Source organism: Odocoileus virginianus, chromosome 30 (genome assembly GCF_023699985.2).
Source record: "Odocoileus virginianus isolate 20LAN1187 ecotype Illinois chromosome 30, Ovbor_1.2, whole genome shotgun sequence".
NCBI lineage: Eukaryota > Metazoa > Chordata > Mammalia > Artiodactyla > Cervidae > Odocoileus > Odocoileus virginianus.
This window is the reverse complement of record NC_069703.1, coordinates 11668115-11683692: the sequence shown is the minus strand read 5'-3', so window position 1 is coordinate 11683692 and position 15578 is coordinate 11668115. Positions and strand designations below refer to the sequence as shown.

Genomic DNA, 15578 nt, shown 5'->3' with positions numbered 1-15578 from the left:
CCCACTCTCAGGCCTTGGAAGGGGTTCTGCTTCCTGCAACATTGACATGACATGGGTTTAATTACCCTCTTTGTGCAAAAATATGGGGACTCCCTGCAGTCTATAGGCATAATGGCTAAACTCCTATCCAGTGCTCAGGGCCTTCAACAAGCTGATTCCAGCTTGACTTTCCACCTCACTTTCTCAGGATCTTCCACCTAATCAACCAGATTTTGCTGGTGGCAGGGGTGGGGCGGGGGGGGGGGGGGCAGGGGGGGGATCCAACCCCGTGAATACACATTCTTCTTTGCCTCCTCTGTGTTTCTGTGGTTGCTTTTGTACCATTTATGTAAAGAGGGAGGGAGACTTTTTTTTTTTTTAATTGGCACCATTTTTAGAGCTGACTTGCACAAATGTATTTTTTTTTTTTTTTAAGAACAAATTCTCAGAAAAAAAACATAATAAGAGCTCCAGAGGAAAGGAACATGCAGGTAGGAAAGGAGTTAATACATTCACCATTTAAGCTCTTTGGAGCTTTATTTTTTATTAGTATTATTTTAAATGAATGACTCCTTGGAAAGAAATAAAATTCTTTTTTCAGGGGAGCTAAGAAAAGGCTATGCAGTCTTGATTATGGCAGAGTGGAAAACTGTTATAAGTGGCTATTATTTTCTCATAAAGTCTTATCATAATACCAGATATTTCAAAATTTACAAGTCCATAAAGGCTAATCTTTTTTTTACTGTGCCTTCAATAGAGACCAGACTGGAAATGCATATGTTTTCCTGAAGTGCAAGTCTTTTCTGGAACAAGATTCCTCATGTTCCAGAATGGTTACATCTTCAAAATAGGAAATATTTCTGTCCATATGATGTTGTAATCCCCAGGCATATTCTGAATATTAAATACAGTAATACTTTAAAAAATTTATCTCTAGGTTTTTAAAATTAAAGTGTAGTTGATTAACATTTGTTTTCATTTCAGGTATATAACACAGTGATTCAGTCATATATTTTTAATATATTATATATATAATACATATGTAACATACATGGGGCTTCTCAGATTGTGCTAGAGGTAAAGAATCCAACTGATGCAAGACACCTGGGTTCAATCCCTGGGTCGAGAAGATCCCCTGGAGGAGGGCATGGTAATCCACTCCAGTATTCTTGCCTGAAGAATCCCATGGACAGAGAAGTGTAGCAGGCAGCAGTCCATAGAGTCACACAGAGTCGGATACAACTGAAGCGACTTAGTTCATAGTCACACATATAATATACATAATACATATATATATTATAGATATATATGCTTTTATTAAAAGCCATTTTAGGAAATTAATAAAGTGTTATGTTTTGGTAATAATTCCCAAGGAGATTGTCTTATGTTGGGTTCCCTAGAGGTAGATCCAGAAGTGAGGATTCATGTACAAATGGCTTGTTTAGGAGGTACCACCAAGAGAAAGTGACACAGGATGAGGAAAGGTGGAAGCCAAACGTGGCTGTAATCTCAGAGAAAGGCTTTGGAGAGTCACATAAACCGTATCCCACAGGAACTCTGGGACGCGAGTGATGCTTTGAAGTTTTTCCCGACCTACTGCAAGGGGCTGGGTTTCATATTATTGGACCCACGTGTTTCTATCCAGGCAGAAGCTGGGAGTTTTGCTTGGTGGGCAGAACTCACAAATGCATCTAAGCTCTCTGTGAAAGTGAAGTCACTCAGTTGTGTCTGACTCTTTGAGACCCCATGGACTGTAGCCTACCAGGCTCCTCCATCCTTGAGATTTTCCAGGCAAGAATACTGGAGTGGGTCACCATTTCCTTCTCCAGGAGATCTTCCCCACCCAGGGATTGAACCCAGGTCTCCCACATTGTAGGCAGATGCTTTACCGTCTGAGCCACAAGCTGAGAGAGAAGCTCTCTGTAGCTGCAGGCAAATCACGTGCAGCAGCCCAAGGGCAGACATTGGATAAAGAGTCACAGAGACACATCAAGGACAGAGAGAGATGCAGGAGAAGGGACCTGACAAGATCTGGAGGAAGCACTGGCCGGGGCCACTAGACAGTACTTTTAACATGATAGGACCAAGAAGTTCCTATCCCAAGAAATTATTTGATCAATCAAGAATGATTAAGAACAGTGTGACCACATGAAGGGCGCAGATGTGTTTTCTTGGACCTGTGTGGCCTTGTAAAAATAAAGCCATTTGGGGACTTCCTTGGTGGTCCAGTGGCTAAGACTTTGCACTCCCAAAGCAGGGGTTTGGTGTTCAATTCCTGGTCGGGGAACTAGGTCCCACATGTTGCAACAAAGAGTTCACACATCCAACAAAAAGACCTCTGCATGCTGTAATGAAGATCAAAGCTTCTGAGTGCCGCAACTAAGACCTGGAACAGCCAAATAAATAAATGTAAAGAAAACAAAAAAAACAAAAATTTAAAAAATAAAAGCAAGAACATTTGATAGAAAAAAAAAAACAATGTGACCATAGATATGCTACTTACATTCTCTTCGTCTCAGGCTCTTCATCAAATTAATAAAAGTGCCCAACTCAGGATTCTTGTGAGTATTATGCAAAGGAATACATGCAAAGGATTCTAATCACTACCTATAGTATCAGATTAATAATTATTAATTTAATTTTTAAAAAATCTTTCATGTTTAATATCGTAATTTTATATTCTTGGGCAGTGGGCCTCTCTTAGTGACATAATAGTATTATACCAGATTCAAATTATATGCAGAAGATAAGAATAACACCAGGCAATATGAAGAATGTGTTTTCAGTAACATATCAGAAGACTGCTAAACTGCATAAGAAAAGGAAGGGAAATAGAGCTTGGCCATACCTAATGTAAGCAAAAATATAACTCATTTTGACACTGAGGTAGAAAAAAGAGCTAGAAGCTTGGATACTATCTGAGTTTATCATTTTGCATCATTTTAAACTCTAAATTCACCTATGGGTCAAGAAGATCTCAATCCTTTGTAGGAATTGTTATGAGAGAAAAAGCATCAATCAAGTGTAATGGAAAGAAAGAAATAGTATATAAAAAAAAGCAAAATATTTAAACTTAGGAGTAAGTTGTGTGTACACACTCAGTCCTGTCTGACTCTTTGTGACCCCATGGACTGTAACCTGCCAGTTTCTCTGGCCCATGGAATTTTCTAGGCAATAATACTGGAGTAGATTATCATTTCCTTCTCCAGGGGATCTTTCCAACCCAGGGATCAAACCCATGTCTCCTGCACGTTCTGTACTGGCAGGCAGATTCTTTACCACTGTGCCACCCCAGGAAGCCCTAGAAACAAAGAAAACAAATGTAAATATGCTGAAGTTCACGCTGTTTCCTACGCTGCATGTGATAACTTCCTGTCTCTGACTCAGGGGGTCCATGTTTTCTAACAATCCTGAAACAGCAGCGAGCTAACTTTCTAGCTTTAAAATGTGTCTTGTGTGCTCAGTCACATCAGTCATGTCCAACTCCTTGCGACCCTGTTGCAGGAAGGGGGACCCCTTCCAGGGCCCGAAACTGGGCTCTTGTCTAACACTTGGAAATGAATTGTCAGAGGAGACACATGTGCTGACAAAGCAAGAGATTTTATTGGGAAAGGGCACCTGGGTGGAGAGCAGGAGGCTAAGGGAACCCAGGAGAACTGCTCTGTCACATGGCTTGCAGTCTCGGGTTTTACAGTGATGGGATTTGTTTCCGGGTTGTCTTTAGCCAATCATTCTGACTCAGAGTACTTCCTGGTGGTGCAGCCTTGTTCAGCCAAGATGGATGCCAGAGAGAAGGATTCTGGGAGATGGTCAGACATGTGGTGTCTCCTTTTGACCTTTCTGGAACTCTTCCGGTTGGTGGTGGCTTTTTAGTTCCGTGTTCCTTAGCGGGACCTCCTGTCATAAAACAGCTCATGCAAATGGTTACTATGGTGCCTGGCCAGGGTGGGCAGTTTCAGTCAGTGTGCTTCCCCTAACAACCCTAAGGATTGTATTCCGCCAGGCTCTTCTGTCTGTGGGATTCTCCAGGCAAGAATACTGGAGTGAGTTGCCTTGCCTTCCTCCAGGAGATCTTGCTGACCCAGGGATTGAACCCGTGTCTTTCCTGCACCTCCTGCATTGCAGGTGGATTCTTTACCCACTGAGCCACCTGGGAAGCCTTAGCTTTAAAGTAGGGTAAAATAAAATTTCAGACCCAACAAAGCCTCAGTACAGGCTGCTGCTCCTGCTGCTAAGTCACTTCAGCTGTGTTTGACTCTGTGCCACCCCATAGATGAAAGCCCACCAGGCTCCTCTGTCCCTGGGATTCTCCAGGCAAGAATACTAGAGTGGGTTGCCATTTCCTTCTCCAATGCACACATGCATGCATGCCTGCTAATTCGCTTCAGTTGTGTCCAACTCTATGCGACTCTATGGACAGCAGCCCACCAGGCTCCTCCATCCACAGGATTCTCTAGGCAAGAATACTGGAGTGGGTTGCCATTTCCTTCTCCAGTACAGGATACTTTCAAAATTGCATTAGTTGCATCAGTTGTGAAGTTTTCCCAAACTACTACCATTTAAGACCAGAAAGTTGAAAACATCCTTGAGAAAGATCAGTGTAGTCATTCATCACTGTTCTAGTCTTGCTTTTAGCATCCTTTCACACAGAGTAAAATACTTTCAGAAGAAGTAAAAAACATGTCATGGCCCTCAGTCTCCCATACCCTCAGAGAGATGTGAAACCCCTGAGAAAGCTACAATTGTATCTGAAACTTTTGGAAAGATCCCTGTAGGAGGTTTCAGGCAAGCTGATAGCTTGCATTTCCATCCATTCCCTACCAGCTTTATTTGGCTGTAGACTCAATCTTTAGACATGAATCGAGCTTTGTAGCTTCTATAGTACTCAGAGGTCCAACTTGTTAACAGACAGCCTTAGAAACTAAAACAGGGTCTGAATGAAAGCTAATAAACTGAGTCTCAAGCCTCAGCACCTCAGCTCTTTTCTAGGATATGGCATTGGTGACCATACTAGTTTTCTTCCTTCACAGGCTGACCATTGATGAAACCCAACCATTTGCTCCCCGACAATGCCACAATTGTGGAGCTGGCATTTTTATGTAAATAGCTGTTCTCTGATTCATTAAGCCCCGCTGCCCCTGACATTTTCCTTTCTGACCCTTATCAGCCACACACTGGCAAAACACAAAAAAATAAGAAGGACAAAGAAAGGCAATAAAAGGGTTACAAGCAAGAAGTGTATTGTGACTGTGACCAACAAGGAAATTCAGAAATGGGTGACTGAACACCCAAGGATGCCTTGTCAGTCGGTCACAGTGACAACATTTGTTCAAAGCCTGACAAGTGCTTAGCATCATTTCAAGGTGTCACATAGAGATACATAGGAAATGACAATCATAGGTGCTACCTGAAGAGCATGTAAAATGTCATGGACAAGATGGCACCATTAAATGGCTGTGTGTACCTGGAAACATACAATCTGGCCCTTACTTACCTCTCTACTTACTCTTTATTTCTTTCCTAGCCCCTGTTACAAGCTGCTATGGTTAGTTTATATATTTGTGTTCTTGATTATAATGGCTCCCCAGAAAGGAGATTTGCCTGGTAAGCAACACTGTCCATTTAAGTCACTCTCACCCATTAGAACAGAAATTCTAGGAGAATAGGGACCATGTCTACTTTACTCACCATTGTAAACACAGAGCCTAGCAAAATGTACCTTGTAGATTCTCAAAAAAAAGTTTTTTTGAATAAGTAAAACACTAAATAAATAAGTAAAATAAGCAACAGCTATAGAGAAATTATATAACTTTATCTTCTGACTGCTGCTACTAACAGAGTTACACAAAATTAAGAGTAAACTTGGATCAAAGGCACGAGCAAAATTTTCAAAGAATTTATATAGGAAAAAACTTTCTAGACCCTGAGGCAACTGCCTTGAAACTGATCACAGATCAGTTTCTGTGAGCACAGGCAAGATCAGAACTTCCTAGATGACCTAGATGTGTGAGCCACTGAATTGTAGAGTGGTACTTGGTGAACAATCTGCCTGCAATGCAGGAGACCTGTATTCGATCCCTGGGTTGGGAACATCCCCTAGATAAGGGAAAGGGTGCCCACTCCAGCATTCTGGCCTGGACAATTCCATGGACTATATAGTCCATGGGGTTGCAAAGGGTCGGACATGACTGAGTGACTTTCACTTGTAGCATTACTGTACCATTAACTAATATTACACTCTTTTAAAGTAATAAAAATTAATTACAGCAGAACAAACATAAAAATACAAAGATGATTCATCTTTATTGAAAGTATTTCTAGTTAAATTATTTGATTTCTCCATATTCGCAAAAGCACCTATTGTGCAGCCATATCCATGTCACTGGGGCTGAGCAGGCCTGGGTAGGATACACTCAGAGAAGAGACATGAAGGCCATCAGCAAGCTCAGCACCAGAGCAGTAGACTTTGCCTTTCTGGCACTGTTTGTGTACCAGTATTTCTCATATACATCATCCAGGACTGAAAGCACAGCCTCCATGGTTTCCTCACAGGTGGCCTGAATCTGAGCTTCTGGCAGGACAAATCCATAGGTACCATTGTCCCTCAGTTCAAATGTGTATGAAAAGGGGATCCCAATGTCCCGAGCCCAGTCTCTTGAGGATCCTGACGAAGCATCTACAAATAAAACATGGAGGCAGAGTTAGAAGTTACTCTGGGAAAAGATAGACTTCTTTTTTTTTTTTTCCCCATTTATTTTTATTAGTTGGAGGCTAATTATTTTACAACATTGCAGTGGTTTTTGTCATACATTGAAATGAATTAGCCATGGATTTACATGTATTCCCTATCCCGGTCCCCCTTCCCACCTCCCTCTCCACCCGATCCCTCTGGGTCTTCCCAGTGCACCAGGCCTGAGCACTTGTCTCATGCACCCAACCTGGGCTGGTGATCTGTTTCACCCTAGATAATATACATGTTTCGATGCTGTTCTCTTGAAACATCCCACCCTCGCCTTCTCCCACAGAGTCCACAAGTCTGTTCTATACATCTGAGTCTCTTTTTCTGTTTTGCATGTAGGGTTATCGTTACCATCTTTCTAAATTCCATATATATGCATTAGTATACTGTAATGGTCTTTATCTTTCTGGCTTACTTCGCTCTGTATAATGGGCTCCAGTTTCATCCATCTCATTAGAACTGATTCAAATGAATTCTTTTTAATGGCTGAGTAATATTCCATGGTGTATATGTCCCACAGCTTCCTCATCCATTCGTCTGCTGATGGGCATCTAGGTTGCTTCCATGTCCTGGCTATTATAAACAGTGCTGCGATGAACATTGGGGTGCACGTGTCTCTTTCAGATCTGGTTTCCTTGGTGTGTATGCCCAGAAGTGGGATTGCTGGGTCATATGGCAGTTCTATTTCCAGCTTTTTAAGAAATCTCCACACTGTTTTCCATAGCGGCTGTACTAATTTGCATTCCCACCAACAGTGTAAGAGGGTTCCCTTTTCTCCACACCCTCTCCAGCATTTATTGCTTGTAGACTTTTGGATAGCAGCCATCCTGACTGACGTGTAATGGTACCTCATTGTGGTTTGGATTTGCATTTCTCTGATAATGAGTGATGTTGAGCATCTTTTCATGTGTTTTTTTTTTTTTGCCATCTGTATGTCTTCCTTGGAAAAATGTCTGTTTAGTTCTTTGGCCCATTTTTTGATTGGGTCATTTATTTTTCTGGAGCTGAGCTGGAGGAGTTACTTGTATATTTTTGAGATTAATCCTTTGTCTGTTGCTTCATTTGCTATTATTTTCTCCCAATCTGAGGGCTGTCTTTTCACCTTGCTTATAGTTTCCTTTGTTGTGCAAAAGTTTTTAAGTTTCATTAGGTCCCATTTGTTTATTTTTGCTTTTGTTTCTAAAATTCTGGGATGTGGGTCATAGAGGATCCTGCTGTGATTTATGTCGGAGAGTGTTTTGCCTATGTTCTCCTCTAGGAGTTTTATAGTTTCTGGTCTTACATTTAGATCTTTAATCCATTTTGAGTTTATTTTTGTGTATGGTATTAGAAAGTGTTCTAGTTTCATTCTTTTACAGGTGGTTGACCAGTTTTCCCAGCGCCACTTGTTAAAGAGGTTGTCTTTTTTCCATTGTATATCCTTGCCTCCTTTGTCGAAGATAAGGTGACCATAGGTTCGTGGATTTATCTCTGGGCTTACTATTCTGTTCCATTGATCTATATTTCTGTCTTTGTGCCAGTACCATACTGTCTTGATGACTGTGGCTTTGTAGTATAGTCTGAAGTCAGGCAGGTTGATTCCTCCAGTTCCATTCTTCTTTCTCAAGATTACTTTGGCTATTTGAGGTTTTTTGTATTTCCATACAAATTGTGAAATTATTTGTTCTAGTTCTGTGAAAAATACCGTTGGTAGTTTGATAGGGATTGCATTGAATCTATAGATTGCTTTGGGTAGTATAGCCATTTTGACAATATTGATTCTTCCAATCCATGAACACGGTATATTTCTCCATCTGTTTGTGTCCTCTTTGATTTCTTTCATCAATGTTTTATAGTTTTCTATGTATAGGTCTTTTGTTTCTTTAGGTAGATATACTCCTAAGTATTTTATTCTTTTTGTTGCAATGGTGAATGGTATTGTTTCCTTAATTTCTCAAGATAGACTTCTATAGCCATTTAAGGGACTAAAGGTTCAGCCTAGCAAAGTCAACTCTTCATACTAGGATCTATGGACAGCTGCCTTCTTCCTCTATTTGATATTTTCGGCTGTGTCTCCACTCACCATCCCAATACCTGGCATTATGCCTGGCATATAGCAGAGGTTTGGTTAAAATTTGTTAGCTGAATCAAAGACAAGACAATCTGATATTGGATGGTAAGAGTCAACTGACATATCGGGGACAGAAACAAAGTGACCTATAGGAAAAATATTAGGAAAATATCATCTTGCTGGTTCTTCAGTGCTTGGAGGGGGTGGTAGCTGGGGATTGGGAAAGCAATGCACTGTTCTTTCAACTAAATTCTTTAAAAAAAAAAAAAACTCCAGGCCCCACCTCTTTTGCTTTCTTAGCCTGATGGTCCTCTGGGAACTAAATCAACTGATCAAAGGTCACTGGAAACGGTCTTTCCTATTAACTCCTGTACCTTCTCATGGCTAGCTCTTTATAACTGAAGCCAGAGGGAGTACTGGTCTGAGCCAGTGTATTAATTTTTACCTTTAGTTAGCTTGCACCTTATCCCTAGAGAACACAATTCTGGATTTGTACAGACTGCCTTTTATACTTGATCATTTTGATTTGTACAACTTCCTGTTGATCCATGGAACGTTTTTATCCTGTCCACCCCACCCCATTCCAAAGTCCACTGACTTCTTTTGTGCCTTAGATACTATTGGAGAAGCAAAAAAAAAAAAAGATACTTACATAAAATATCTGCACTAGATCCAACTCTATAATTGGTTCCATGCTTTGCTTTCAATGCATTTGCTGCCTTCTGTCCAACTTGGATCTGTAGGTGGGAAATGCAGAGACAGATATCTGGTGTTAAAAATAAATCTAACAATCCAGAGGGTTTGCTATTTTGTCCAAATCCATCCTCTGAGTTCCAGACCATCTTTCTAACTTCCCACTGAACACCTATACCTGGGTCATCTGCTGATACTTCAGACTCAACATACTCAAATCCAGTTTCATCATCTCCTCCACTAATAAGGCTGTTTTGACTTTCATCATTCTGTCTTATCATGTGCCCCAATATGTAAATTCTGACAATCATCTTTGACTCTTCTCTCAAATGATGACCAAGCTGCACTTCTAACATCATCACTCTATTTCAGTTTTATTAACTCTGAAATGGACTGTTGTCATCTTCATAAGTTTTCCTTCCTCTCACCTATCCTTAATCCCAGCTGATCTCCCTGACTTCAGGGTGAACCTTTGTAGAGCAGGACCATGATCATGATCCTGCTGAAAACTCTCACTGACTCTTGGTTGCCCGCTGAGTTAGGGTACACCTCTCAGTGTAGTATTTCAGATTCTCTACAATAAAGACCTAACCCACCTTTCCAGCATCACGTTCTCTTGATCCTACCCTAGATTATAGTCAAACTCCAGTTCTCTGACAGTTCCCCAGATGTGCCCCCATGTTCCTCAGCTTCTCTGCCTTTACTCAAGATATGCCCTCTACCTGTATTGTCTCATTTCTTATCTTTGTTGAAATTGCACACCACCTCAAAACCTTCTCAAATGCCAAGTTCTCTGTAGGTCTTTCTTGAGCACCATGACTAGATTATCTCCCCCCATTTTTTTTTCTCCCATAGCCCCATGTTCATACTCCTCCTATTGCTTCCCTCTTATTTTTATTTAAAGTTATTTGATATTTATCTTTCACAAGCTCATAGATGTTCAGAACAGGAAATGACACCCTTCTCCATACCTATCACCATCTCACCTGACTGCTTTGGAAACCCTTCAGAACTAGATAATGTCTAAGGTCTCGGCCTTGCTCTCTGAAGACCCTTTGATGAGATCAGAAACACTAACTGAAGTCTAAGTATATTGGCTATGTTTATTGACCATGCAATAAATCTCCTTTCATACCCTACTGACAGTCTAAGTATTCCCCACCCTAGATTCCCTAGTGCTATATTCTAGTCACCTGATGAATTACCCCACTACTTCCCCTTGGGTTCTACATAAGACACCACGAAAATCCCCTTATCCACCACCTGCCTGGATCCACCATTCCTTCACCCCTTAGGGCAGCCAGACTACACTTTCAGGAGCATCAGTTCCCGTACTTCTTCCCTTGACCAGTGACAGATCTTGTTTTAGATTCTGTCTTTTTCCCCCTGTTCCTGTACTGACCCACTGAATCCTAATGTGTGACAGTGTGGTGTTCGGGTAGAGTGGATTTAGGCACAGTGACATTCAAAAGGAAAAGCAGGAGAGGTAATAAGTGGCGGTAGGGTTCCATGCAACAGTGGTAAGTCTTAGAACCTTAAATTAAACATATTTGCAAGCTTTTTGCCTCCTCTCCACTCACTACTGAGTTTCACATTCTCTCTCTCTTCTGGAAAGATTCTACATCTGCCCTAGTTCCTGGTTCCTAGTTCCTGTTCCTGTCTCCAGAACTGAACTGATGGGTAGGAAGGGTTAAATAAGTGCAAGGAATAAATCTGGTTTTAATCACTTACACTGGAAAGAAGTTGTTGTTTTTGTTGTTCAATTGCTAAATCATGTGTGACTCTTTGTGACCCGCCAGGCTCCTCTGTCCATGGGATTTTCCAAGCAAGAATACTGGAGTGGATTGCCATTTCCTTCTCCAGGGGATCTTCCTGACCCAGGGATTGGACCCTTGTGTCCTTTATCGGGCAGGCCAGTTCTTTACCACTGAGCTACCAGAGAAGCCTCTGGAAAGGGGTACAAGAGCTGTTGGCAGAAAGAAGAGGAAATTATAAGGAGAAGAGAGTCAGAAAGGGAATTTCTGGAGAGAAAAATTCCATTAAGGAAATCAGAAAGAAGAGTAGAGAGAAAGGAAGGAATCAGGGTAGCTGCTATGTGTGAGTGAAATTAAAACACACACCCTGGAGAAAGAGTTGCTAAAATTTAGCAGCTCACTCCTTTTTGTAGTTCTTTGGGAGTCTCTGGTAGAGATATGAATTGCTTTTAATTATTCTTAATTCCCATGTGTTTCTGTGTTTCTTTGAATGAAACTCTGCTAACTTGTCCATGGGGGTCTTAACCATTATTTGGTTTGTATGGCGCAGCTCCAGGCTACATTTTCTATTCAGATGGGTTCTTGCACTTATTTTTTCTTTATTGCAACTCACTCCAGACCAAGATTCCTTCTTCTCATGGCCAAATTTAATTTTATATAGTTCCCTCTCCTTAAATCCTGCCTATTGTGTGGGAAAGAGTCTTTCCAGTTTCCTTTTCTTTATTGACAAAAGAACTTGTGATTTTTTTTAAATGATTACACCAGGAATTACAATAGATAAATAGATAGGAATAGGAAATATAACATCTATGAGAAGCACACAGCTGTGATACTTAGCTTATGAGTTTGGTCCTTTCTGAAAAGATGAAATATTATTTCCCTATCTCTAGGGGTCGACCTCCTGATTATTCTTCTGCCTCCTTTTGACACTATACTGCAAGGCCATAGAGAGCCAATTCCTCTGCTGTCCTTCTTCTCAGCCTAAAGTTTCCTTCTAGTCAAAATAATAAAAAAATCTCTTTGCTAATAGTGTGTAATTTACACTGTTAAAGACCTCATGCATGCTTAATAACTTCTTTCCTGGACTCAGAGAGTTTCCTATAGGCATATATTCACAGGCAAGCACTCAGCAAGATTGATCAAGGCCCTGGCATCTGTGTGGGAAGATGGAACTGAATGGGATACAGGGGTTGATATGGAAAGAGTTCAAATGGAAAGAATGTCAGCATTTGAAACATTAGACTTCTTATAGCTATTCTAATTTCCAGAGAAGTTTCGAATGAGGCTATATATAGTTCTATTTCCCCTACTTAGTGATTGCCAAGTTGTCTATCATGCAGTACAATATTTATCATGATTTCTACAAATTTTTGGTTTTGTAAATACATAGAGATTAATTACTAGTCTCTGGTGGTTGCAAATACACCAGAAATGGAAAACTTCTGGAACAGTTGGTATGATTCTGTCTTTGTGGGCTCTATCAAAGCTTACCACTGAGAACCTAAAAACACTGCTAACTAGCTCCAATGAATTTGACACATGGCGGAAACATTTTCTGACTTTTTACAGAGAAGTCTTGGTGATGAATGTTATGCTAACTTTTTAACACCTGATACTGTAAAAGACACAGAATTGAAACAATGTTTGTCAATTCAATTTTCTAATGTCCACATAGAGTATTAAGGATTGCCAGTAATTCTCATCTTAGAGTTCCACCTTCTGCTAGTGGTAAAGTCAGTGCCCACTCTGTGGTCAGAGGTTTCTAAGGAGACAGCCATCAGTAGCCCAAGACCCTGTGACCTTTGAATGCAAACCTTGCAACATGGTGATGTAGTATTTGTTTTCCTGGACCAAAAAAGGGAATGAAATTGCCTAGAAAAATACTGGGATGTATGAGCCAGTATTCTTTTTTGCTGGTAGAAGACCTGTCGCATCAAAGATCTACAATGGCCTGTCTATGGTGGTTCATTTGTATTTGTCACAGAATCCTTTAAGAGGAAATCAAACGCCTATGGCGAGATGGTTGGATAGTATCATTGACCCAATGGACGTGAGTTTGAGCAAACTCTGGAAGATAGTGAAGGACAGGGAAGCCTGGTGTCATCCATGGGGTCACAGAGAGTCAGAAACAACTGAGCGACTGAACAACAACAACAATGACAAACATCACGGGAACTGGGAGATAAGGAGATAAGGAAGGGTCTGGGCTTCTTGACTGAAATCCCTGTTTCTGTCCATTACTGAAGAAATAGAATTTCTGGAGCACAGAAATGAGGAGAATATGGGACACGGTGACCCAGGCATCAAAGTCAATGACAGCTTCCAGAAGCTGCAAACCCTTCTTAAGTGGAGAGGAGAGGCAGTGTCTGGTGGCCTGATGAATGTGACCCTTGGAATCTGAAGATGTGAGCTCCAACCCAGACGCCACCATTTACCGTCTACAGGGATTTTAAAAATACTATTAACTCAAGGTCTTAATTTCTGCATCTCCAAAGTGAGCTTACTATTTTGTCATGAGGATCAGATTAGGGCCATAAAGTCTTCTTGTAATTTTTCAAGTTCTAGGTAAATGTTATTTCTACCTCATACAAAATAATCAGGTAGTACAAATGCCCAAAAACAATTGTGGAAAGACACTGGGGTACTGTTGGGTATTTTTGACTACTGCAGGAGGTATTCCCCTCAGCAAAGATCTACAGTGGTTTTTCTTGTAGAGCCCCGACATGTGTTTTATAAGCGATGTTCCAGGGGATGAGAGACAAGAAGAATGATAGAGTCCATGGGCCACCAGCCTTCTGTGCTCTTAAGAACAGAGCAAGCCAGGCCCTCATCCAGCCCAGCATTTATTGATAATGAGAAACTTGTTTAAAAAATATTTTAAAGGGTATACAGAAAATAACAAGTGTTGGTGAGAATGTGGAGAAATTGGAACTCTTATTTGCTATTGGAGGGGATGGAAAATGGTGTAGTTGCTCTGGAAATGATGGTTCCTCAAAAAGTTGAAGATAGAATTACAACATGATTCAGCAATTCTACTTCTGGATGTGCCATGTGCTCAGTTGTGTCTGACTCTTTGCGACCCCATGGACTGTAGCCTGCCAGGCTCCTCTGTCCATGGAGTTTTCCAGGCAAAAATACTAGAGCAGGTTGCCATTTTCTCCTCCAGGGGATCTTCCTGATCCAGGGATCGAAACTGCATCACCTGTGTCTCCTGCATTGCAGGCAGATTCTGAATTGAAAGCAGGGTCTCAAGGAGATATTTGTACACTTGTGTTCATAGCTGCATTATTTGCAATAGGTAAAAGATGGAAGCATTCAATTGCCCATTGATTGATGAATGAGTAAAGAATATGTGGTACATACATACAATGGAATATTATTCAACCTTGAAAAATGGAACTTCTGACACATGGTGCAACGTGTATGAAGCTTGAAGATATTATGCTAAGTGATTATAATCCAGTCACCAAAAGGACAGATGCTGTAAGATTCCACTTATATGAGCTACCTAGAGTAGTCAAACTCAGGAGTCAGAGAGTTAGAGTGGTGGTTGCCAGAGACAAAGTGGATCTGGAGTTGTTTGACAGGTAGAGATATTTGATGATGCAAGGTGAAAGTTTTGAAGATTGGTTGCACAATAATGTGAATATACTTAACTACTGACCTGTCCACCTAAAAATGGTTAAGATAGTAAATTTTATGTTATATCTATTCTACCACAATTAAAAGTTGAAAAAATAAATTTTAGAAAAAGATAACAAATACTACAACAATTCTAAATTGACCCCTTCTTTGACTTACGTCTATTGTTCTCAGGTTTACAAAAGGGCAAGAGCCCAGTACTTTCCAGCAATTCTGCCCACCAGGGCTTGGGTAAATAGAGCTTCAGAAAAGGACCCCAGATAAGACAAAGCAGGATTTCCCTGCCCCGGCTTGAATTTCACTGGCACTTCCCTTACAAATATTCCTAACCAAAAACTAGAGGCAGAGTTCAGGAGGAAATAAAGCATTGTGTTGAGCAGAGAAGAGAGCAGATATTATTTAGCCATGTTATTTTAGATATGCCATATTCCACTAACAGCTGGCAAGCTCTTTAAAGCACAGTTCAGAAGCTATAATTGCTGAACTGAGCTTCAAGAGAATTTACAGAAATGAAAGCACATTCCTACAGATTATTAACATAATCATCTCATTTATATTATACATGAATACCTAAGATGTCTCCCAACTTGACACTTTTCGAAACAGGTAGTTAATTAATGTAGGTAAAGCAGCATTTAACCTGAAGCCTTCCCAGCAGGCATCTGGCAAGGTGAGAAAAGCAGGAGAAAGAAAGGAAGGAAAAGCAGAGGGAATAAAAGCA

The 15578-nt window shown here is 40.7% G+C and overlaps 1 protein-coding gene across 1 annotated transcript in view; it reads right to left on the bottom strand.

The window, feature by feature from the left end:
- Positions 1-6263: 6263 nt before the first annotated feature.
- The window catches only part of CPO (carboxypeptidase O), a 31792-nt gene continuing 22477 nt past the window's right edge, over positions 6264-15578 (bottom strand). Inside the window, exons 8-9 of the mRNA XM_070458433.1 lie at positions 9421-9505; positions 6264-6655 (exon numbers count right to left, since the gene is read on the bottom strand). Coding sequence (XP_070314534.1) covers positions 6393-6655; positions 9421-9505 — 348 coding nt within the window. The 3' untranslated portion in view covers positions 6264-6392. The remainder of the gene's footprint in view (positions 6656-9420; positions 9506-15578) is intronic.